This window comes from Haemaphysalis longicornis, unplaced genomic scaffold, assembly GCF_048455015.1.
Source record: "Haemaphysalis longicornis isolate Haplotype H1 unplaced genomic scaffold, Haemaphysalis longicornis Haplotype H1 scaffold_7, whole genome shotgun sequence".
NCBI classification, from domain to species: Eukaryota; Metazoa; Arthropoda; class Arachnida; order Ixodida; family Ixodidae; genus Haemaphysalis; species Haemaphysalis longicornis.
The window spans coordinates 120,265,019-120,287,879 of record NW_027526422.1 but is presented as its reverse complement, the minus strand read 5'-3'; the positions used below and the strand labels follow the sequence as shown (position 1 = coordinate 120,287,879).

The following is a 22,861-nucleotide window of genomic DNA, read 5'->3' as shown; positions in this document are numbered from 1 at the left end:
CACGCAGTACAATCAACATCTCATGTTTAGGTTTTCGCAACGTGACAAGCAGGTTTACATTGTGCAAACCAAGCTTCTGGGACCTCACAGTGAGCACAAATTTTCTGTTACGGCTGCTCTGTTGACCATTTGCGTTCCTTTTAAAATCTAACAGGTGCCTGCAACAGCGAGATGTGTTTGCATTCTTGAGTATAAGGTCACGAACCCTAAAGATGGCAATAAATGTAGTTGCGCTGTTGCAGATGTAGTAAAACATTTCCTTTTTATTTCTCGTTGCGATTCAGTGCAACGGGTTCCCGGTAACTACTTAGTTTTGTAAACTGAATATCGCTTTTGTCTTGGCATTTAATTCTTGAGGATTGGTTAAAAAATGAAATTCTGTGCATTTAGTTTTTTTTAGGAAGGGGGGGGTCCTGCCAACGTTGCAAGAGCAGCGAGAAGAGAACGCGTGTAACGCGAAAAGCCAAAGTATAGTTATCAGTATTACTTACAATCGAAACTACACTAGGCGTCGTGTTCTGTAGCGGTGAAAAAGCAGTACGAATTTTCAAAACTGATTAACCCCCCTTTGGTCCGGGGTTGTCCAGGAATTGTGGCTCGCCTTTTTCAAAATTGTATTGAAAGCAAGCATTGTGGGAAAAAAAAAAAAAAAAAGCGAGTCATGGCACACACCCCTCACACATTTTGGGCAACAACGCGCATTATATTACGCGTTTTCTCATCTTTCTTTAAACTTACGCCCACCTTAAGAGGTTAAGACGTGACCATATTAGGCATTTGGTTATGCTGAGTGAGACACGTTCCTGGACAAGGTGATTCATGTCGGATTTGAAAATGATATACAGTTAAACCTCGATGTAACGAAGTCGGTAAAATTCGTAATTTACTTCGTTACATTGAAATTTCGCTACATTGAAATTCGCGGTTATAATGAAGTGTTCATCCCGTGAAGCATTTCCTGAAAAAGAAAACATGGCGCGCATACACGGTCGGCGCACTGTTTGTGTTTCTATCGGTGCTTAATAGTCTACGCGGGCATCAGCGTGATCCGCATGGAGCGTTTTCTTCCCGCAAAAACGCGCCGCGCAAGCCACAGGCGCGCTGACGCAGCCGCGGAGACCACCCGCACGATGCGGGTAGCTCCAGTGACCGATTCTAACCGCTCGCTGAAACGCAACTCAAGGGGCAAATGAGAGGGGTATGCGAGAAAAAGAGCAGATAAAGTGGGCGAAATTTTGACTATAAAACGTCATACGCGCCGCTTACGAGAGCGCCCATCAATCCTTCGCGGCGGCCTTATCGTCTAGCCAGCCGGCATCCCCGAGCGCTTCGAAGCCCCCGCCATAGGGTGCGCGCCTCCCCATTGGCGAAACTGGTCAGGCTCCTCCCACTGCCGCGCGCAACGCGAGTCACTTCCCGCCGCCGGCACGCAATCGCGGACGCCGGTGTGGAAAAAAAAAAAAAAAAAAAAACGCGCGTGCAAGGCTCATAAAGATTCACAAATGCTTGCTGGGACGACGAAACCCAACAAGCATGAGCGAACTCGAACGAAGTGCAAAGCGGCAGCTTGCGGCGGCGGCGGCAACGCCAGAGGCGATTAGGCTTATTACCACCGCGGAGGATATTTGATGGGTGCTTTCGTAAGCGGCGCGTGTCACGTTTTACAATGAAAATATCGCCCACGTTATCTGCTTTTTTCCTCGCATGCCCCTCTCGTATGCCCCTCGAGTTGCGTTTCAGCGAGAGGTTAGAAGCGGTCGCTGGAGCTACCCGCATCGCGTGGGTGGTCTCCGCGGCTGCGTCAGCGCGCCTGTGGCTTGCGAGGCGCGTTTTGCGTTTTTGCAGGGAGAAAACGCTGCGTGCAGTTCACGCTGATGCCGATTAAGCCGTAGACGATTAAGCTCCGACAGAAACAGTGCGCCAGCCGTGTATGCACGCCACGCAGTTTGTAGGCAAGGGACTTAATCAAAGACTCCGTGGCTGGCTGCATCCGCGGCATTGGGCGACCCGTGTCGCCGTTCGCGTTTTATTGGGACCCCATTTTGGCGCTTGCGTCTCCCAAAATCTACTTCTACAACTTCAATATCGTGCCTCGTTCTCCATGAAACTTCGTTACATTGAAATTCCGGCAAACGGGACTTCGTTACACAGAGGGTGAAAATACATGGTGTGCATACACTTGAAGTTACAAAAAATTCCGTGGTTCGTTACATCGAGGGTTTCGTTACATGGAAGTTCGTTACATCGAGGTTTAACTGTATATGCAAATGAGACACGAAATGCCACATGACAGACGCAAACTCACAACTGCTTAGTTTTACCGAAAAATCCCCCCTAAATACTCTTGCGCATCCATAGAAACGTATTTTAAATAATACGTAAAATTAGCAACTCGATACAGTTGAATAAATGTTTATTCCTCCTCCTCAGTATAAACAACGACTGTCTGAAAATGGTATTTATTTTAGGAAAGGTACGGGAAGGACACGATCACACAGGCGCTTGCGGGTGTAAAATACGTGTCCGGTAATGTATGGGCGATAGCGCACGGGTCGTGTGCAGTGTAAATGTTTTTGTTTGTTTCTTCTTTCTATAAGGACACAGCGCAATTTTACAAGGGTGTGGAATTTGCACGCGTATGCACAGGTCTTGTCGCTGCTTACCCGTTTCGCGCACTAAACTTTTATCCTTTAAATAATCACCACGCAGTTAAATTTCGCCTCTCCATCTTCTTGGCGAACTGATGGAGGCGAAATAGGGATGTTCTTTTGATGTGCGAGCCGAGAGGACGATCTCGACTCGCTCCGATGACCGACGACCGATGCTTGGAGCGGGTGAGGGATGAGGACTGCCTTCCTTGCTGGATATTAGGTTTATTTACATTATTTACATTACTCCAAATTTACATCAGGTCAGAGTGACGGTTACATTGTCACTCTGACAGCAGCAGCCTGTTCGGCCGAGATCTATACTGAACTAGATCCCCTCTCGACTGACCTCGACAAAACCCAACACTCCGGTTTTGATACGAAAAACCCCGCCTCCAAGAAGGGGGCGTACAAGAAAGAGAGAAAAAACCTTTCAAACAATTAATAGAAACCATTGATTGGCCACAGGAACCAGCCAATCACACACATGTCCCCACCTGCGGTCACGTGACCTAACCCTCTCTCTTATGCACTCAAAGTGCGTTTCCTACGCACGCTGTTACACCCGGCCAGAAAATACAGGACATCTGCGGCCTTAAGTGAACCATCCATTACGTTAAGCGGGCGGCATCTGCACAAACAACAGCCAAGCCGAGGGCCCGGAGCGGTCCCCGCGCGGCTGACCTCCCTCCGCGCGGCGCCTCCCGCGACGCGCGGGCAATGAGGGTTGCTAATTCCCTCCCAGACGAAGGGCGCCGCGGCCTGCCGCCAGTCGCACCGGAAGACGCGCTTCAGGCCCACTCGGTGGTCTCCGAGGCGATTGACCCGTCAACGACCCACGCCGCCGCCGGAGTCGAAGATTTCCAAACTTACACCGCGCGCGCTTTCAACACGAAGAGATACGATAACCTGGCTTCCCGTCAGCCTGTTATGCCGAATGACCCAGCCACCTGCGACGCAGGCTAATCGCCCCCGTCCTTTGACACACAATAGGACGGGCACAAAACACGCTCTCCGCGGCTCCGAACTTGGTGTCCGTGCGGCTACATGAAAGGGACACGGAATAGCCGCAACCAGCGTACGCGACGCCGAACATGAGCCACCGGCGGCTTTCCTTAATTAAATGAGGAGTCCGAACATAACACACGCCACCTTCAAAAAGCACCCTTCGACGTTCCCGAAACGGCAGACGACTGCACTCAACATTAAGAAAAGTGCAATGTGTGGAAGCAATGTTTATAACAAGTTTCACACTCAAGCGGTGACCAGGGCGAATATGTTTCGTGGAATTAAACCAGCGCATTAACCCGCAACGGCAGCTGATTATTGCGTTTCTAGAGGAAATGCGCCAGCAGAGGTAACTATGTCATTGCTTACTGCGAAACGAGCACACATATTGGTTGTTTTGTCGTGTGCAGCACGCGTCTTGCGCCGCACGCAACGTGAAAAAGCAGACGACGCGAGAGCGCCATCCACACTAGGAGCGGTTTGTCCCGCCGCCGCCAGGGGCCGACTGTGTTCGCGCTCGGGGCGAATTGGGACTCTTTTGTGTTTGTTATTTTAATTTCTGAAGCTTCAAGTTTTCTGATTAAAAGCACTGCTATGGAGAAAATATGGTAGGGCAGCATGCAAAGCCGCATAAAAGAAAGATGAGTGCATTGTTGCATGCCTAATTTTATCACGTGTGCGCGAATTAGCCCTACATTGGCTGGGCATAGATATTTAAATATATTCGTTTTTTAATTTTTTTTATACTTGTGAAAATTTTATTAGGGTATGCCAATGTTGCATGAAAACCATCACACTTCTTTCATCCCTACTTTGTGCCTTTCTTTGTTTTTTTACTATGTTGTGTTCTTGAGGGTTATATCGCTGCTCTATTGACATGGTGGTTGCAAGGGTGATTTAAGGTTGACGACTTGTGCAGGACATTCCGAACGATCTGGAAGCAGGTGTCTCAGAACCTGGACATCTACGCAAACTTCCCCAGGCTAGTCGGAGGTGAGTGCAGTTGATGTGGCTGGCATGAATGCCGGCTTTGATCTTTCAGGATCTGTCAGAGGCTGACCTTAACTAAGCCTCCAGTTTCTTTTTCGTATCGCTTACAGTCATTCTGTTGCAATCCTGTTTTAGAATGCACGCGTTTCCCATGGCTTCCGCTACGAAATCATTTTAAGTGCAGAGAATTGAATATGGAGGTTAAATGGTGATTGTTTCTATTGGCCATATTGGCCATACATGGCCAAGACAACGAAAAAAAACGCCTTCAGGTTGCTGCGCTGGCACTCATGTCTGTTTTGATGTCCCGCACTGTGACAGTGGCAGCCACTTATCGGTCGCACTGTTGCCACCTCGCGCCAAACTCGTTCCGGCGTGTTCCGTAATTCATGAAAACGCTGCATTTTGCATCACTTTTCAAACCAGCTGGCGATGGTGTGCGGAGTTTTTTTGTTTTTATTTATTATTTTTATTATGTTCATGAGACCTATCATAAAAATTTTTACCCACAACTTGCTTGCATTTTCTGTGCTCAAAAAGTTTTCGCGAGAAATTTACCCCACATAATGCATCAAATTTCTTGAAAAAAAAGTGCGATCATTACACGAGTAAATACGGTATTCATGTGTAGATGCGGTCACTTATTTGTCCTGTCCGCTCTTGAGCTGAAAGTTCGCCCATCTGGTATTTTTTCTTGAAATCTCCACAGTTTTGGTTGGCAGTGCGACCACTTTTTTATAGTTTTTTGCACCTGACTCGAAAGATCTCTCATACTGTATTTTTAATTTGATATCTCTGTACTTTGGGTGGGCATTCTTTCGGAACTTTACAATAAGTGTAGTACTTTGCGGGAATGCCTCGAATCTCGAATTTGTGGTGCTGGTAGTTCATTCTCACCATTACTTGCTCCCACCTCTCATCTCTCTGTTATTCTCTGGGCATCCCAATGCAGAGTGTGGGGGCAAGAACTTCCACTTTGTGCACCCGTCGGCCGACCTGCCCACAGTGGTGGCCCAGACAACCCGCTCGGGCTTCGAGTACAGCGGCCAGAAGTGCTCGGCCGTGGAGCGGGTCTACGTCCCCAACAGCCTCTGGCCCAAGGCAAGGAGGCTTTTTCTCTCCTACCTTGGCAGATCGCACTAGTGGGGAGGTTGGCCTCATTTTGGAGCAATTTGGGGCAAATTCAAAACTCGCGCTCTGGTAAGAGAATAGTGTAGACACAAAATTGTCACTGTAACTACCAAAACTTCTCAATGTTTTTGCCTTTTGTGTAAATCTTGAGCAGCTTTCTTTGTACGTGACTCAGCTCTGTTGCTGTCGGCCAGTCAGTTTTTCTATGGCGAATGTTGGTGCCCAAAGTCTTAGCTACAATGTTAAAGGAGGCCATTGGCAAGCTGGCAGTTCAAGCTTAATTGGTGGGGTAGTGGCTTCAATGCTGTGAACATTGGCACGTGGCACTTGAAAGTAGCTTTGCTTATTTGTGATGAATACAAAGGAGTCTGATACAAAACTGGATGCAAAGTCTTTGTGTCCAATTTTTTGTAAGTCTTTCTGTGCTTGAATGCCTGCATTGCACATATTAAAGTTGATATAGCCTTCTATGAGTGTCAGGTTGAGCTTGAGACCGCTCTTCATGACAGAAAGCCTTCTGTCTTGCCACATAACGATAACCACTAGTCCAGGGTAAAGTGCTAACTCAACAGCTTTTACGCTGTAGTGGGCCAAAGAAAAGGTTATAACTAGGGGTGTGCGAATATTCGAAACTTCGAATATTCGATTCGAATTTTTTGGTATTCGATTCGATTCGAACGACACTTTTATTGTTCGAAATATTCGAACCACCCAAAACTAAAAAAAAAAAAAAAAAAAAAAAAAAAATTCAGAGCGTGTCTGTATCAGTGTTTGTTTACAGTGGACTCTCGATGATGCGATTCTAGGGGTGCGAATTTCGGGATGATACGAATTTCCGAAAAGTCCTGACGAAATTGCATCGTTTGCAATGGGAAAAATTTCGGCTGTTACGAACGGACCTGCGCGGCCCGGCGGAAGATACGAACGAGCCGGTGAGGCACCCGATTGCCGAACGAGCAAGTGACGGCTCTCGCTCCCCTATTTGTCACTCTTTCTTCAGGAACGGCCGGCTGTTTTCTGCTCGCGAAAACTCTCTGCGCACGCCCAACGCGCTGACACCGCCGCGAAACCACCCCCACCGCCCCCACGCTGCGCGCGGCGCGGCCGGCGGCGTCAACATGGCGTCGGCTCCAGCCGCGAAGTGGCGCGGGCGCTCGAGCGACCGCTTCTAACCGCTCTTTAAAATGCGGCTCAAGGGAGGCACGAAGTTGCTTGTGCGGTAAAGGAGCTGATAATGCATGCGAAAACGGTACTATAAAACATCATCCGCGCCGCTAGTGAAAGCGCCCATAAAATATTTGCCGGGGTGCTAAGCCTAACCATCTCCGGCGGAGCCAAGCCGGCTGTCTCGATCTTTTCCCACCGGGCACAAAATAAAGTTGTTCTCTCTCTCTCTCTCTCTCTCGATCTCATCGCAAGTAGTCAGGCTCCTCCATTCTGCCGCGCGCGTCGTGCGTCATTTTCTGACCGAGGTAGGCGCTACCGCGGGCGCGAAATCGTCGATGTGAGCGTGAAAATACAGCGCTCGCAGAGCCACGGCGAGCGAATCACGTGAAAAAACGCACCATGCGGTTCACGCTTGGCTGTTGCGGCGTGTAGCAAGCTTGGGCACAGCGAGTGAGGAGACGAGTGCGAAGCTTTACGTGCTCCAGGAAGGACTGCTTTGCGACACGGGGGTTAAAAAAAGCAGAAAAAATCACGAATTTCTTGACGCGCAAGTAGGAAAAGAAATAAACGAAAACTTTTTTCAGCGCTAAATTTTTTGGTCTGTGTTGGTTCATACGAATTTCCGATGATACGAATATTTTTCGCAGTCCCGCGAGATTAGTATCATCAAGATTTTACTGTATCAGCGCGCGGCAATGTGCACGGGCTCGGGCATGCCAGCCACTAGTGTCTCAAGTGAGCGGCTGTTTTCGGTATCTGGTAAAGTGGTGACGAGCAGGAGGTTGTCACTGCTCCCCGAACATGTCGAGCAGTTGACCTTTCTCCATGTTAACATTTAAGTGAGTGCAGACCTTAACCTGTTGAGTGCAATGGTATTGTGTAATTCCTAATTTTACTTTGTGTGATTTGTTGTGCAATAAAGTTGCAGTTTTTGTGTCTTAGATGGTGAGAACATTAATTTTACAAAAAGCAATAAGTATTCGTATTCGAAAAATATTCGAAAAATATTCGATTCGATTCGAACTTTGTTTTTATTATTCGAATTCGCTTCGAAATTAAAAAATTGATATTCGCACACCCCTAGTTATAACATCTGTGAAATAACCAGGAGTGCAAAATTCATGCGTCGAAATCATCGCCAGTATCTGCATTAGCAAACATCCTTTCCTCTTCATACAACTGCTTGGGAAGGTGATTACGATACTCCATTTGTGACTGCTCTTGGGGTGTGACCTAACACGAAACCCTTTCCCTTCCCCCACTAGCTGAAGGAGCAGCTGGTGGAGGCCCAGAAGGGCTTGAAGCTGGGCACGCCCCTCGAGTTCGACAGCTTCACGTCGGCCGTCATCGACAAGGCGGCCTTCACCAAGATCACCGGCTACCTGCAGCACGCCAAGAACAGCGCCAACCTCAAGGTGCTGGCAGGGGGCAGTGGCGACGACAGGTGAGGGGCACGGCTTTTGTGTGTGCGTGCTAGCAGGGCCCTGCTTAGCATGCATGCACTGAAATCCGTCTTTAAAACGTCCGTTTACCGAACTGTTGCTCCATGTCTCAGTAATGAGGTGGAGAAACGAGCGTTCCATCACCAAGAACATGCTCTGCTACCCTGGGAAAGCGTACCTCAGTACATTTTTTTTTTCTTTCCAGATTGCATTTTCTATAGAGCACCATTACTGTACAAATGTCATCCCGGCGTTTCATGCAACGGCTTCTTTTACATTTCTTTCGACGAAACCATCTACTGTCAGTTTAAAGTTAAGGGGGCAGTTGGGTCTTTGGGGCCGAAAAACGGTCAAAAAAAGCGTTTTCTCAAAAATGGAATTTTTGGCCTCCACGGCCATTTTTCTAACAGTCTGTAAATTTCCTCATCAAAAGGCATCATATTTTGTTGTTATTATATTATAATAGCATTTTAAAGTGCACTCTACAGCTCAGTTAGCACAGAATTCGATGGTGAAACGGCACTTTTCTTGCAATGCAAAGCTAGCATTTCATCCTCAGATATCTTGGCACCCAGAGCAGGTACAACTTTAATTCTTTTTGCTTCTGATACCAAAATGTGTGGAGAATACAATATAGGAAACAATTTTTTTAAATGGAGGCTTTGGAAAATTATTATTGTGTTCAATTGGCACCACCTGCGAGCCATTTCTGGCAGAGCGCGGGAGAAGCGAAGTTCCCTGTGTTGTAAAATGACCAAAAATAGCTAAATCAATAAAGTTCTTCCTATGTTGTATTCTTTAGTCATTTGTCTGCCTAGCCACGTGGTAATTGCCATTCTGCATGGAGTGGTTATTTTGTAACTGTGTCCCAAAATAATGGCAATTAATCATTAATTAACTCAAAATATAATCAGCTTACAAAAAATCTAATAGGAGATTTGAAATCAGCACAAAAAACTCTATAACGCAGTGCAGTTTCATTAAAATTGGTTGGTAAATAAAAAATATAGCTCTAAGACCAGTCTGCCCCCTTAAAGTGAGTGGTATAGTTCCTGTATTTCACTTTCCAGAAGCAATAATAGGGGTGAACTTGTGTTAGCGAATGGAGGGGATCAACATATTTTAATTCTGGGATTGCATGTGATTGGTGGCCGAGATAAAATAAGAAGGTCAAATAGGTGGCAGCATTCTCGGCAATTCCTTATGTCAAGATTTGTGCCAAGTGTAATTTTTGCGCTTCACGTGCCACAGTGATTAAACTGAAAGGAAATTATCGAATTTTTACAGTACACAGTAGACACGGTGCTACTAACCTTCTTGAGATCATTGGTGGGGCTTTATATGTATGTACAGTCTACGCCTGTTAAAGCGGACCCTCTTAATTCGAAAAAAAAAAAAAAAATCCTGGGCCATCTCTTTTAACGGGAAACCTGCCTGGGAATGGGCGAAGCATGCAGTGTATAAGTGTCTTTTGGCACCTTGGCGTTATTGCCCACGGAGTAGAAACCGTTTGGGGGTCGAGGTATACAGCTTTGCTGCCAAAGTCTCTCATCTTTGAAGCACGAAGCTCGCTAGTGCGAGGCGTAAACAAGTGTCCCGGTGTTTTTTTAGTATGCGTTATGTTCTAGCGCCAGGCATAAACGAGCTTCCTGGTGTTTTAGTACCGTGACTACATGAGACGACTATTACGACGACAGGAAACACCAACAGCCCCATCCCCTAAAAAATGTCCACTGTAAGGGTGAGGTATATGAGTGTAAAGTGACTACTTTGACCGGTACTGCATATAAATGCTGCAGACAATTTGTTCTTTCTACACGCCTGCAGCATCTCTGCACAGCATTCACGCAGGGGACAAGAGTCGCCTGATGCTGTGTTCCAAGCTTTGCACTGGCACTTGGAAAAGGCGTAGCACATGCGTTCGAGTGCTTTGAGACACCTGCTAAGCTGAGCAGATAAAGCAAGAATATTTATTTATTTATTTAAAAATACCGTACAGGCCCTTATTGCAGGGCATTGTGTAAGGGGGTAACAAAGGGTGAGTGGCGCGACAGAAATGTAAGGTAAACAAAAAGCGGAACAACAGATAACACGTTATATGTCAGTAAAGAGAAAAGGATGAAAACGTACAAAAAAAACGGGCATTTGAAGTTTCACATGGGAACATTGCTGGTGGGAAGAAATACAGATATGCACAATACAAATTAGTAGAAAACATCTTGTACACACGTAGCCAAAAATTATCTTCAACAAAGCGCAGAAAGCGAGTTGTTCTTGTTTTGAAAACTCAGGCTTGTAAAGGGCGATAACAGAATTTTATCTCATCCGCATAAGGACATTATACAGTACAAAAATGCAGGCGGTCACAAAGTATGAAGCTGCAAAAAAAGAAAAAGAGCACGTGCTGTGTTACCAAACGACACATGACCTTAATCTGTAAGCGGGAGGAAATGGAGTAATAACAGATGAACTAATTAGTACTAACTGGTGAATGAATTAATAATAACAGATTACTGTAGTGAACCCATTCGCATAATGAACCCTCCCCCCACTTGTCTTCTTGCGATTGTACTTTTCGTGACTTTGAATAAAGAATGCAGTGGGAATATGTTTCTATCTCAGCATGGCTGCTGATGCCATAGACGAACGCAGTAACTTGATATCACGCTACAGTATGCGCAGAAATGCTAAAAACGCATTCCAACAAAAAGAAATCTCTACGGTAGCCAGAGACGCGAGCGCGAAGCCGCGGCTCACAATTTAAAAATTGTACGCTTGCGGAGCGCCACTTTCTGATCACAAAACGAACCTTATTGCACCATAAAAACTTTGCTGCGCGTGAACAAAGCACAAAACGTACTCCGCATTCCTTCCCTGCTCTTTGCTGTTCTGGCTGGTTCTGGCGGTGTGCGAACAAAGCACTAAACGTACTCCGCATTCTTCTGCTCTTGCTGTTCCGCGACTTTGCCATTTCGCTCCATGGTTTTGTTGTTCAGCTGTGTTCCGACCTCTTTTTTTGTGCTCCTGGTGCATGCCGTACGATGGGCCAGTACATGAGCTACACAGCCGGATTTAAACTGGGCGGTGGAGCATGCATTGATGCACATGGAAATTGTGCGGCTGGGCCGCACTTAAGTGTTGACCCACTGCGTGTACACTACAGGCGAAAACGAGGTTTTTGGGAGGTGAACAGGGATTGCTGTGTGTTTGGTGGGCCCACTGAAGGGAAGTTTCCTGGTGTGGGGAAAGAAGTTTTGGAGTGCCTTGACGGCACGGAAGACAGTGCAGTGTGGGTCGACTACAAATGTGAGGCGGCAAGCGACTGTAGTATGGAGGGCAGCTCCATGGCGAGTAGGGGCCACTAGCATGTTGGGATTACATAATTATTTACGTGTTTTTACGAAACTGGCAAGGCTTTGACAGCGCTTCTCTTAGCAACTTTATTAAATGAAATTTCATCTTTTAAAACTGCTGCAATTTTTTTTTCTGCATAATGAACCCTCTCCCTAAATTCCTGCTGAATTTTCTGGCAAAAAAAGTGGGTTCGTTACGCGAGTGAATACGGTAACTAGGAGCAATGTAGGGGTGAGACAGCTGCGCATATTGCGCCTTTCTGATACAATTCCATTTTCCTGCGCCAAGCTGCTCCAAAAGCACGAAAATGGTGAAAATTGCGCCAAACTGCTCCAGAAGAGCCTCAACGGCACGCATTTTGATGCTCATGTCAGTTTCGGCGGGGACAAAAGCCTCCAGCATCCCGGTCATCGCTTTTATCGTCGGTCAATCCAATCGCAAACACAGAAATAGCACAAATAGAAAGACTGAAAAGAAGCAAGCGATAGCTTCTAAAACTCGATTCGCTTTCCGTCCGGGTTTGCTGAAACGGCTTTCTCGATTAGGCATCGCTGTGGCAACAAACATGGCCGCCGCCTGATCTGGCTGCTACCAACACGCTCATTGCGCATCGCCGATATTTTCCCTGGTTTATGTTACGCTATCAGCTGGGTTCCAGTCTATTCATTCTATCTGTTGTGGCTCTGAACAGTGACGTTAACGCGGGGATATGGTTTGAGATTGGTGCCAGATTACGGGAAGTTGCGCGGCTCGAAAAAAAGTCAATTGAAATGTGGGGCCTACGACTTCGGCGTGGTTTGTCCTTAAGTTGCAAAACGCGGTGGGCACATCTATAATCGGGTTCGTGAAGTTAATTTTTTGGCTCGTTGTGGTGTTATAAAATGCTGAGGTGTTGCTGTGCTTCGAAGCGCGATCGCGAGCCTCGGGGATGGAACGGTTGACACGAAAGTTGCAGGCTGTGCTGCAGCGCCGCGACCTGTTCAGGCAGCGTCCAATAGCTGCAGGACTACACTGTTGCCATAGAACGCGACTATAAGACTTGATGTATGCAAAGTAAATTTAATGCCAAAATCTAGGTGGCTAAACAGTAACGCTACTCAAATGACCATAGGGTGAACCTGCGCCCCAGTGACTGAAACAGGTAGGCTGGTTGGGCTATGCGACCGTTAGCTCGAAGTTGCTCAACTGTTGCCGTGACTACAGTCGTTCGTACAACGCAGCCTGGGATTACAAAAATAATAATTTTAGCATTAAAACGGCAAAAAAACGCCACAATTGCGGAGCCCTTAAATTTGATAAGAGTTTTAGCAGTCCCTCTGTTCCGTCGTGTACGTAGTTACCGTGCTGACCGGGACTCGTCTGGGCACTTGGGCATTCGTTGCGGTAGGGGGATTAGTTCCGCGAGCCTGCCTTCGCCTTGTCCGCGCCTCCTCGCCCTTCCGCGCGCGCAGGCGCAGACCAGTCCCGGTCAACCCGGTAACAAAGCAACCAACAGAACAGACGGACTGCTAAAACTCTCTAATGTTAACGGCAGTTTTGTTGTCAGTGTTGCGTGCAGCCGCAACACAATATCACCAGTTAGGAAAAAGGTAGTGCAGTTAGTACTTTGTGATACTCTTAAATTAAAACTCTTTCAGGTAAGGCTGTTTCAGTGTTCTGTGTATTCAAAACTGGTTGAAATGTGCACTTGACCCTGCAAATAGCTGAAATAATGATTTTTTTAAGCTCACAAGATGGTGTATTAAATCTCCCTAAGTGCTCCAAATCAAGATTCTTCTGCTCCAAAACCGACATTTTGCTGCTCCGAAATCTGCTCCCAAATCTGTTTGGGCTGTCTCACCCCTGGCAATGACTAACCAGCTATAGGCATCAGTCAAGGCCAGCAGAATTAGCCAGGTTCTTTTCAAACCCTTCGTAATGAGGCAGGTTTACCCGAAACCATTCGTCAAACAATTCGGATTGCTGCTTGATGTTCCCCCATGGCAGCTTCCACATTTTTGATGATCTTAGTCTGGTCAGTAAAACAGCTGATACGAAATAATCTGATGAAGGACGGCTGTGAAATCGAAAGTTAGGCTAGTTCAGGGTTCGTACAGGTCCTTGAAAACCCTTGAAATTGAGAATTCAGTTTTCAAGGGCCTTGAAAGCCTTGAATTTTTTCCTTCTCCTTGAAAACCCTTGAATTTTTTGAGAAATAAAGAATAGGCCCGTATATGTGACCTGCTTTTTATGGCTTATCATTGTGGCCATGCACACTCCCCATCAAAAACATGCTTTTACAATTTCAAGCCGGCTTGGGAGTACAGGCGGGCTGCTTTATGCAAGGGCTTGTACAGAATGAAATCCCCGCATCGGACGAGGGGAAATTAACATAGGTCCTCTTCCCATGTTAGATGCTTTCTGCATTGCCTCGTCCTGCTATTCATTTTGCATCTCTCTTGTGCCCCACCATGGCTATGCCCCACTACATTTCGAAAACGAACGGGGCTTACAACCCAGAATGGCATAAAAAGGAGCACAGACGGGAAAGACTCTGAATGTGAATCTGAGAACACGGTGCATCTAGCTCCTAAGCTTTGGTGAAATATTGTATTTTTACATACGTGATGGCGGGAAAAGTCAGACCTTACCCCCCCCCCCCCAGACATTTAGGGGATGACAATGGCAGGAGGTATTTATTTATGTTCCTCGCTATCCGAGACTGTATTAAAAGCATTGCAGAGCTCGAAAAAGTTCAATATGGCATGTTTTTTGTAAAGCTCTCTGGTTATTATTGCGGTTGCGGGTGGCACTAAATTTGACCGCTTCCACACAGTGGAGTTGTTCCACAGAAATTTTTATGAAGGTCATTTTTTGTAATGTAACGAAGCAAATGTTTTGTGTGTGAGGAGAACAGTAGTAGAACAGTTTGGTACATGTTCTCCCTTGCACCCTTGAAAATACCTCGACAGGGCCTTGGAAGTCCTTGAATATCCTTGAATTCTTGTATTTGAATCCTGTACGAACCCTGGGCTAGTTGGACTTGCATGGCCAGCGGCAGATTGCACACAATGGGTGGAAACCATTCCCCTGCTTGAGGTATTTCTTACCTTTTTCATCGACCAAAACGGGAACAATGCATACGTGGGAATAATAAACGCCGAACTTTACTGAAGTTGAGTTCTTTATTACATAAAAAGCTGTGACGAAGGCAGACTCGACCTCCGGGTGCACCACTTAGTGTATCCGAAAGCGCTGTTCCTAAATTTCACCGGAGTCACGTTTTTCGGCAGTGGCTTTGTTCTTAAGTCTTCGCGGACCGTCTGCTTAGACAGGCCCATACTACTGCCGATGTCGGCCTGTTTCTCGCCATGTTTGACAGTGTTAGTTATGCTCAGTTTATCTGACAGTGAAAGCAGCTACCCTGCCGCTGGTCGCACAAAAAGGATTGTTACCGGCACTGGCTTGACTTGGCTGCACCAGTGACCCATTCTGTGCTGGCAGTGTTGCCAGACATAGTAGTTTCCTTGCCAAAATAAACAAATTAAAAGCATATCGGCTGTTGGCACCACGGAAGCCTGCTATTAACATTCAGTCGAAACAATTTTTGCCTAAAATTTAGTCTGTTGTAGCCAATAGTCTGCTGTAGCTAGGTCCATTGCCAGTGGACAACAGACCAACAGAAATGGTCTGTTGTAACCGGAAGTCCATTTTTTCCTGATCCGCTATAATGAGCATAGACTGTATACAGTCTAGTCCAGTTATAGCGATATCCAAGTGCCAAAGAAAATCCATTGTTATAACCGATAATTGTTTTAAGTGGTTTGCGCAAAAACAAAGACAAAACACAGATCAAAGCATTTTGTGCTCATTCAAGCATGGTCGAACAACTACTTATTTGCAGAAAAGATGCCATAGTCGGTGGGCTTTGTTTGGTTCACGCAAAGCTGGTGCACATCTTTTTCAAGAGCATTTATCGGTGCTTCACCTGGCTGAGCAAAAGGTACTTGGCGGGAACAAAGTCCTGGAGGGTTTGTATCACGCGTTATGCCTCCTGCAAATACCCTACCTGAGTAGGCTGTGCAACCGTGTCGTCCGAGTATCACTGTCACCGCTGTCTGCAGCACGTATGTGTGCAGTGATTGCCTCTTCAGTGAGGCACTTGGACGTTACCAAAACATCAGCTCTGACGTTTCTTCAACGGAAAAACGGAATGGGCACCGGGAGGGGGGGGTTAGGAAGGAACACTGCTCTCCCCCTCCTTTCACTTCCCCATAAGCGGTGCAGTCGACTCGTTTTCTGAGGGGTGGGAGGGGGATGCGAGGTGCATCGTGGCTCGCGGCGCATGCCATCGGCAGCTCGAATTTCTGTTGCGCACTGTACCCAGATTCAATTGTTATATCCCACATCACGGCACTGAAGCATTGTAATAAGCGGCTTATTTTACCATACAACGCATACAAAAGTGGACGGTGCCGTAGCTGTTCATTATTATATCCTATATTATTGTTCAGTGTATCGTGATAAGTGGACTCGACTATATACACGCACACACATACACAGGTTTCTTTATTCTGACGTTTTTTACGAGGTAAGGGTTGAGGCTATTACGAGGATGTGGCCATTACATGCATATGTATGATAGATAGAGTAATAAACGGACTGGGACTTTGCGTGCTTACAGGGTCATCTGGATAATCGAATGTAGTAAAAACCCTGCTTTGGAATGCCAATTTCATTCGTTTTCAGGGGCTATGCTCCTTCTGTAGAAAAGTCCACATATTCCAGAGGAGTTTTCCAGAACGTTTTACAGCCCTGCTGCCTATGCAAATCATTTGTGGAAGTACATGAAACTGGGCACAGGTAAAGAGTGGTTTGAGTGGTCAGATGTGGTATGAGTAATTTCAGAATATGTGCATTAGAAGTAAATGAAAAACCCTTCCACAGCGGGGGAAGGGTTTGATGACAGTACATTGGTACACTTACCACGGAGCTTGCTTGCGTACATTTTGGCACCAGAACACAGCATTGATCAGAGGTGCCCTCCCGTTGGTTTCCCATTGCAGCCGGGGCTACTTTGTGGAGCCGACCATCCTGGAGACCTCTGACCCCCAGGACAAGATCATGAAGGAGGAGATCTTTGGGCCCGTGTACACCGTCTACGTCTACCCGGACCAGGAGGTCAGCAGCTGCCTGGCCCTTGCCCGCGACACGGCGCCCTTCGGCCTGACGGCCTCCATCTTTGGAAGGGACGAGTGAGTCGCCGTCACGCTGCCTTTTTTGTTCCCCCGAGACTGGGTTATATTCTGCGCTTCTTTATCTTGCTACAACCGAAGAGAATTTCCGGGGCACCTGCAACATTGTTGTAGATTTGTTGATAGATTAGTGCTTGGCGCATTTTTCTCACAGGTGCATTTAAGTGTTTAGCAGGGATTAAATCTTTACAGCACGTTTTATACTGTTCATGGTCACAACCTGGCCCTCTACTACACCAGCCATCTTAATTGTCTTTTAAAAATTAACCGATCTCAGTTTCACTTTTGACAGTTATACTTACTTTTCTATCTCACTGCTGATTAATTACGTAGTTACATTTCTGGTACTAATTGCCCTTTGTTGGCCTTTGCAGCATAAGCAGACAATTATCACCATCAGTTGAAGCTGAGTGATCACCTTCCCGACAGCAGTGGCTGAGTGGCTAAGGCGTTGTGCTGCTGAGTACGAGGACGTGCGTTCGATTCCCGGCCCCGGTGGCCGCTTTTCTGATGGAGGCGAAAAGCAAAAACTGCCCGTGGGTGCGAGATTTTGGCGCATGTTAAAGATCCCGAGCTGGCCAAAATTAATCCGGAGTCGTCCACTACGGCGCGCCTCACCGCCTGCGTTCCGTCGGCGCGTTAAAATCCTACAGTCAATCAATCAATCAACTTTCATGACAGCAAAGTCCTTGCTTGTGCCCATTACCATATAGAAGATCCGTGCATCGGATGAAGGCGTAAAGAGAAAACGTCTGCGTGTCAATGTTTCGGGTTATGTAAAGGTCCCCAGGTGGTCAAAGTTAATCTGGAGCCCTCCCCTTCATAGCACAGGTGTAGCTTCAGCATGTAAAGCACTCCGAATTTTAATTCAGTACTCTTGCATCGAACACATTCACTACCATAGGCGTGCGCAGAGTTCTCGATTAGGGGGGGCAAAGTCTAACCGCTGCGCCGCCCCCTCCCCTTACAGCAACTCCCGACCTCTTCCCACTGGAGGCCTAGCGGTTCGAACGCAGTGCGAAGAGGGATGGTTATAAAATTTTTATTTCAATGCGATGGAATTGCAACACAAAATATTTCTGAGCAGAAATTTTTACTTTAATGTATTACATTGGCAAAATATGGGCCAGTTTGGCGCCCCCCTTCCGATGATTAGGGGGGGCGGCCGCCCCCCCCTGCCCCCCCTGTGCGTACGCCTATGTTCACTACCTTGGTGAGGTCACTAGAAGGCGACACGAGGAGAGCGCATTAACTTCTTTGTTTCACGACTGCCTTGCTGCTGCTGACCAGTGAAGTTGGAGAATCTACTTTGCTCCATGCTACATACTGTTGTGCACTTCTCCGGCTCTGTGCAGGAACTTCTTGAAGTCAGCCAGCGAGTACCTTAAGATGACTGGCGGCAACTTCTACATCAACGACAAGTCCACCGGAGCAATAGTGGGGCAGCAGCCATTTGGCGGAGCACGCATTTCTGGTGAGTGCCGTACAGTTTTGTTGTTGGCAATGAAAATAAAAAAATGGGCCAGGTTTTACTCTTGTAGGCCTAGTTTCGCAAAGACTAATCTCGCAAAGACTATGCACGCAGTGTTTCATAAAGGCTAGGTCACACCTGCCACACACTCAAGGTCATTGCGACGGGATGAACGACCTTGCGAGACATTGCATAGTAGAGCTTTCGCTCTAAAAACCTGTGGATAGTGGCCTGCTAGCTGCACGTTGAGTTTCTTCATGAGAAGGCCTGGATGGGGGAGGGGGCTTTGCCTTGCAGGGATCCCAGGCTTGGCTGGTCTCGCGCTTTTTCTTGCGAGAAAGTTAGGTGATTGGCACAGCAAAGCAGGGTAGGACATAAAACTAAAAACGTGTGATTTTTTATATTCTTGTGCGGTGAACGGGGCCGTTGTTTTCAAGCAAAAAAAGAACACAAATCTCAAGAAGTCGTGGCCCAGAGCTGTTTTTTAAGTGCGGAGCACATTAGGGGCTCGCCTTGTTGTCGTAGCTCGCTTGCTGGACCGAAGTACAGTCACACAGCGTTCCGTCGTAGTGGCTGTCGTCGCGGTGTAACCCAGAGGCTTCGAAAGCCAAGCAGTTTATATAGTCACAAGCGTTCGAAACTCGTGAACCGCTGGCGCTTGTCATACATCTCCTTGTTGTTCAGTGCAAATAAAACTGTGGGTACATTTGAGGCAAGATATATGTAATGAACCGGCTGCGCCCATGTTCATTTAGTTAGGAACACTTGTTGGGTTGGTTTTTATGATAGTAAGCGAAAAAAAGTGGCAGAGCAATGCCGGCACGTGCAGGAGGAAAAGCAAGCACAGAAAGAACAGAACTCCCGCTGGCGCAGTTTCAGGCAGGGGGCGCATTAGTACTGCGAAGGCGGGAAATTTGAAATGCATTGGGTGGCAGCAGTGAGCGGATAACAGTGCTACAGCCCATTGGGGCGAATCACTGCTATGCACTTCCGACAGCTTTCACATTGAGTGGAACGGCTCTTTTACACCACCGCTGCCATGTTTGTAAAGTGGCTTGCAGGCAACACCTGGACGGGGAAGAAGACTGCCTTTCCGTTTTACCACGCTGTGAGCTTGAATATTAATTCCTAGCTTTTATGGGGGTGGTTGCACGTTTGTTTTCTTTCAAATATTTTATCAAAGACTGCACCATTCAATAAAGGCTTTGCTGCATCTGTCACATTATATTCGAAAATACGGAAAATGCATTTCAGTCTCGGCGCATCAGCTGGACTGCCTGTGTGTGCGCTCTTCGTCTCAAGTAGCAGGGTGAATCCATGATCCAGAAGATATAGCGAAACGGCAGGGAAGATATCTCAAGAAAAGGAAAATGTTTATGAAACACTGCGATCATGAAGTTTGCTTTCACTCATGATAATTATAAGTGTTCAACATGAGCAATTTTCCTTTCTTATGCCTGTCTCGTACTGTCACCTATCCTGACTCCCTTTTCTTAGAACCTACCTTTGTTACGCCAAAAGCTTTCTTGAGTAAAAACGTACGTATCTTGTTTCCTCCCCCCTTTCTAGGTACGAACGACAAGGCTGGGGGTCCACACTACCTGCTGAGGTTCAGCTCTGCACAGACCATCAAGGAGACCAAGATTCCGCTGACCGACATCAAGTACCCCTACATGACCAGCTCCTAACGCAACCGCATCAGTAGCCTGCCTACCTAGTGTGTGTGTGTGCGTGTGTTTGTTACCAAGTGCAATATGTTCCGGCCTGGCCAAAAAGTCTTCGCAAGTGCACGCTACCTGCAGGCCGCTATCGTTTTTTATGCGTGGCTGGTTCTGGCCTTGGTGTCGAGACTGTCATTCACTGTAAGGTCTGCCTACTCGCACACTCGCCTTGATTTTATTTCATTGTTATTGCTACAATATGCGCACATATATTTTTTGCTGTGTTCCATTGCAAACATTTCAACGTGTGAAGACACGTCGCATTGCTTTATGTTGTCTACTCGCACAGAATTATATTTCCCTTTGTTGTATAAGCCGCTGTAATGCACACGTAAACTCCTTGCATTGGGATTCAGTCTAAATTTTTTTATACCATTATTAACTTTCTTCTTTTTCTTATTTTGTTTGCTCTTAACGCTTAAGTGGCAATATAGATGCCAGGAAGTTATCAAGTTTTGTGTGAATCTCGGACCAGTTCAAAACAACATAACTCAATAAAGGTTGTTGAAAGACACCAATGACGCCTCAGTAGTAAGACGTCTCAGCGGTAAGCATTAAAGAGACCGATTGCACCGGTCTTAACTTTTGCTACTAAAAGCAGCGATAGTATGACTGGCCTTTCAACTAGTAGGTAAATGTATTCTTTAATTATGTTAATGCTCGTGTCAGATGCAATTATGTGCTTTTATTAAACAACATAGTGCCGATTACTTTGCAAGAATCTTGCGAGCACCACAATTTTTTGGGACCCAAATAGTTCTACAAATTGGCAGGTGTCACAATCGCTTTGTGCAGTCTCCAGGTTTTTGTGGAAGCTATGTTGGATGTAATCATTTTTCTGTTTCAATTGTCTCTAGGCAGTGGGTGGAACTAGTATTTGTCTTTTTTGGGGCTCTGAAAATCCCCTCTGTACTATGCAAGTGTTGTGCTTGTTAAGTTGGATGGGCCACCTATGAAACCTTGTTATTGCATAGGCTTACATATTTCATATGTGCATGCGAGGCAATTGTCTTGCGCCAAAGCCCCATTTATGAGTTATTGTGAAAGAGAAAAAGTCTTGCATGAAATGGAAACACTGGGTACATCTGATGGCTGGCTTCCCTGTCCTCCCCTTTTAGGAGTGCTTAAGCTTTATGTAGGAGAATTGTTAGCCATTTTTGCGAACAGAGGACAATTGGTTCATAGTTGCTGGATGCAAACAAACACAGTTTGAAGGGGTAACTTTTGTCGGTTTGTAGCTTGGCACAAATTGTAATTATCTTTTATGTTTTTGCGGTTAAGAGTGTGTGATCTAGTTCAGGATTGTGAGTGTTGGTGTAGTGTGCAAAATGAGGTGGCATGTCAGGGCATGCATGCAAGGCCACCATGGCCAGATGTCTGCTATACAGATGTGCCTGTTATAGTGCAATTGTTTCAGCTTGTTTGCCAGCTATCACGCAATTTTCAGATTTTTTTTCTTATTTTAGCAGCTTGGAGATTTTTTTTTTGGAAACATATGAAGGAATGCTGCCGTTTCTTTTTTTTTTTATCCGAAAGATGTCAACAACAAAGTTTCTATTCTGTCTCTCTGATTTTTTTTCCTTCCTATGTAATTTGTCAGGCTCACCCCTGCTATATGAGGTTGTTAAGATTTCCTGCAATTCGATCGCACTGGCCAGTGACCATATTCTTAGTGCGTTCTTTTCCGTTCATGTGGCCTTGGCCATAAGACACCAAATATATGTGTAACCACCAGAAGAGAGTGCTTATTCACGTGAAGGCGTGTTCTTGTTTCCCTGTTGTCGTGACATTTGCGTGATTTGTGCAGCGGCAACTTCCCACTCAACAGTGACGTTTATGTAATTTGTACAACAGCGACTTGCCAGTCAACAGCCCTTGCTGAAATGCTGTGCTCATTAAAGCTCATATTTCTGAATTTTCAAACTTCGGACTGGTGTGTTGTGCTACCATTTTTTCACGCGCCAGTACTAGTCGATAAGCTCAGTAAGAGCAGTCCTGCATAACACCTTTTTGTTGTTGTTCTGACTTGCTGTGCTTAAGACAACGTAGACTGTTCCACATTCAAACGAATTCGGACCTGCCGCGGTGGCTCAGTGGCTAAGGCGTTGTACTGCTGAGCACGAGGTTGCGGGTTCGATTCCCGGCTGTGGCGGCCGCTTTTCTGACGGAGGCGAAAAGCAAAAACGCCCGTGTGTACGAGATTTCGGCGCACGTTAAAGATCCCCAGGTGGTCAAAATTAATCCGGAGCCCTCCACTACGGGGCGCCTCATCGCCTGCGTTGCGTCGGCACGTTAAACCTCGCAATCAAACGAATTCAGTCTGAACACCAGCTTGGCTCTATAAAGTGAATCTAACTTTCTCACGTGTCCAATGTGTGGTGTGCTTGGTGACATCAGACATTTTTAATGACCGGCCCAGTGTGTGCAACGGGCAGTCCTTATTTAAAGAACTTCGAAGAAGAGCCACCCCGCATTCCTTCTTCAATGACATACTTATTCCCAGGACACTGGATTGCTAGAAGGGCCTTGTGGCTTGTCCTGAAATTAACCCCTCTGTGACTTTTGATGAGTTGCTGCGAATAGTTTTAAAAGGTGACACTCGGGCAGAGCAGTTGCCAGCACGCCCTATAAGGTGGTATTCTTTGAAAAGTTTGGTGGTCAGTTTCTCCGCTTGGCAACACTGAAATGGCCATGG

General features: G+C 46.5%; 1 protein-coding gene across 1 annotated transcript in view; it reads left to right on the top strand.

Annotated features, from left to right (window-relative positions):
* The window catches only part of P5cdh1 (delta-1-Pyrroline-5-carboxylate dehydrogenase 1), a 40,573-nt gene extending 18,484 nt beyond the window's left edge, over positions 1-22,089 (top strand). Inside the window, exons 9-14 of the mRNA XM_077678853.1 lie at positions 4,576-4,649; positions 5,599-5,747; positions 8,210-8,388; positions 16,786-16,974; positions 18,330-18,448; positions 20,015-22,089. Of these exons, the coding sequence (XP_077534979.1) occupies positions 4,576-4,649; positions 5,599-5,747; positions 8,210-8,388; positions 16,786-16,974; positions 18,330-18,448; positions 20,015-20,133 (829 nt within the window). The 3' untranslated portion in view covers positions 20,134-22,089. The remainder of the gene's footprint in view (positions 1-4,575; positions 4,650-5,598; positions 5,748-8,209; positions 8,389-16,785; positions 16,975-18,329; positions 18,449-20,014) is intronic.
* Positions 22,090-22,861: the final 772 nt, after the last annotated feature.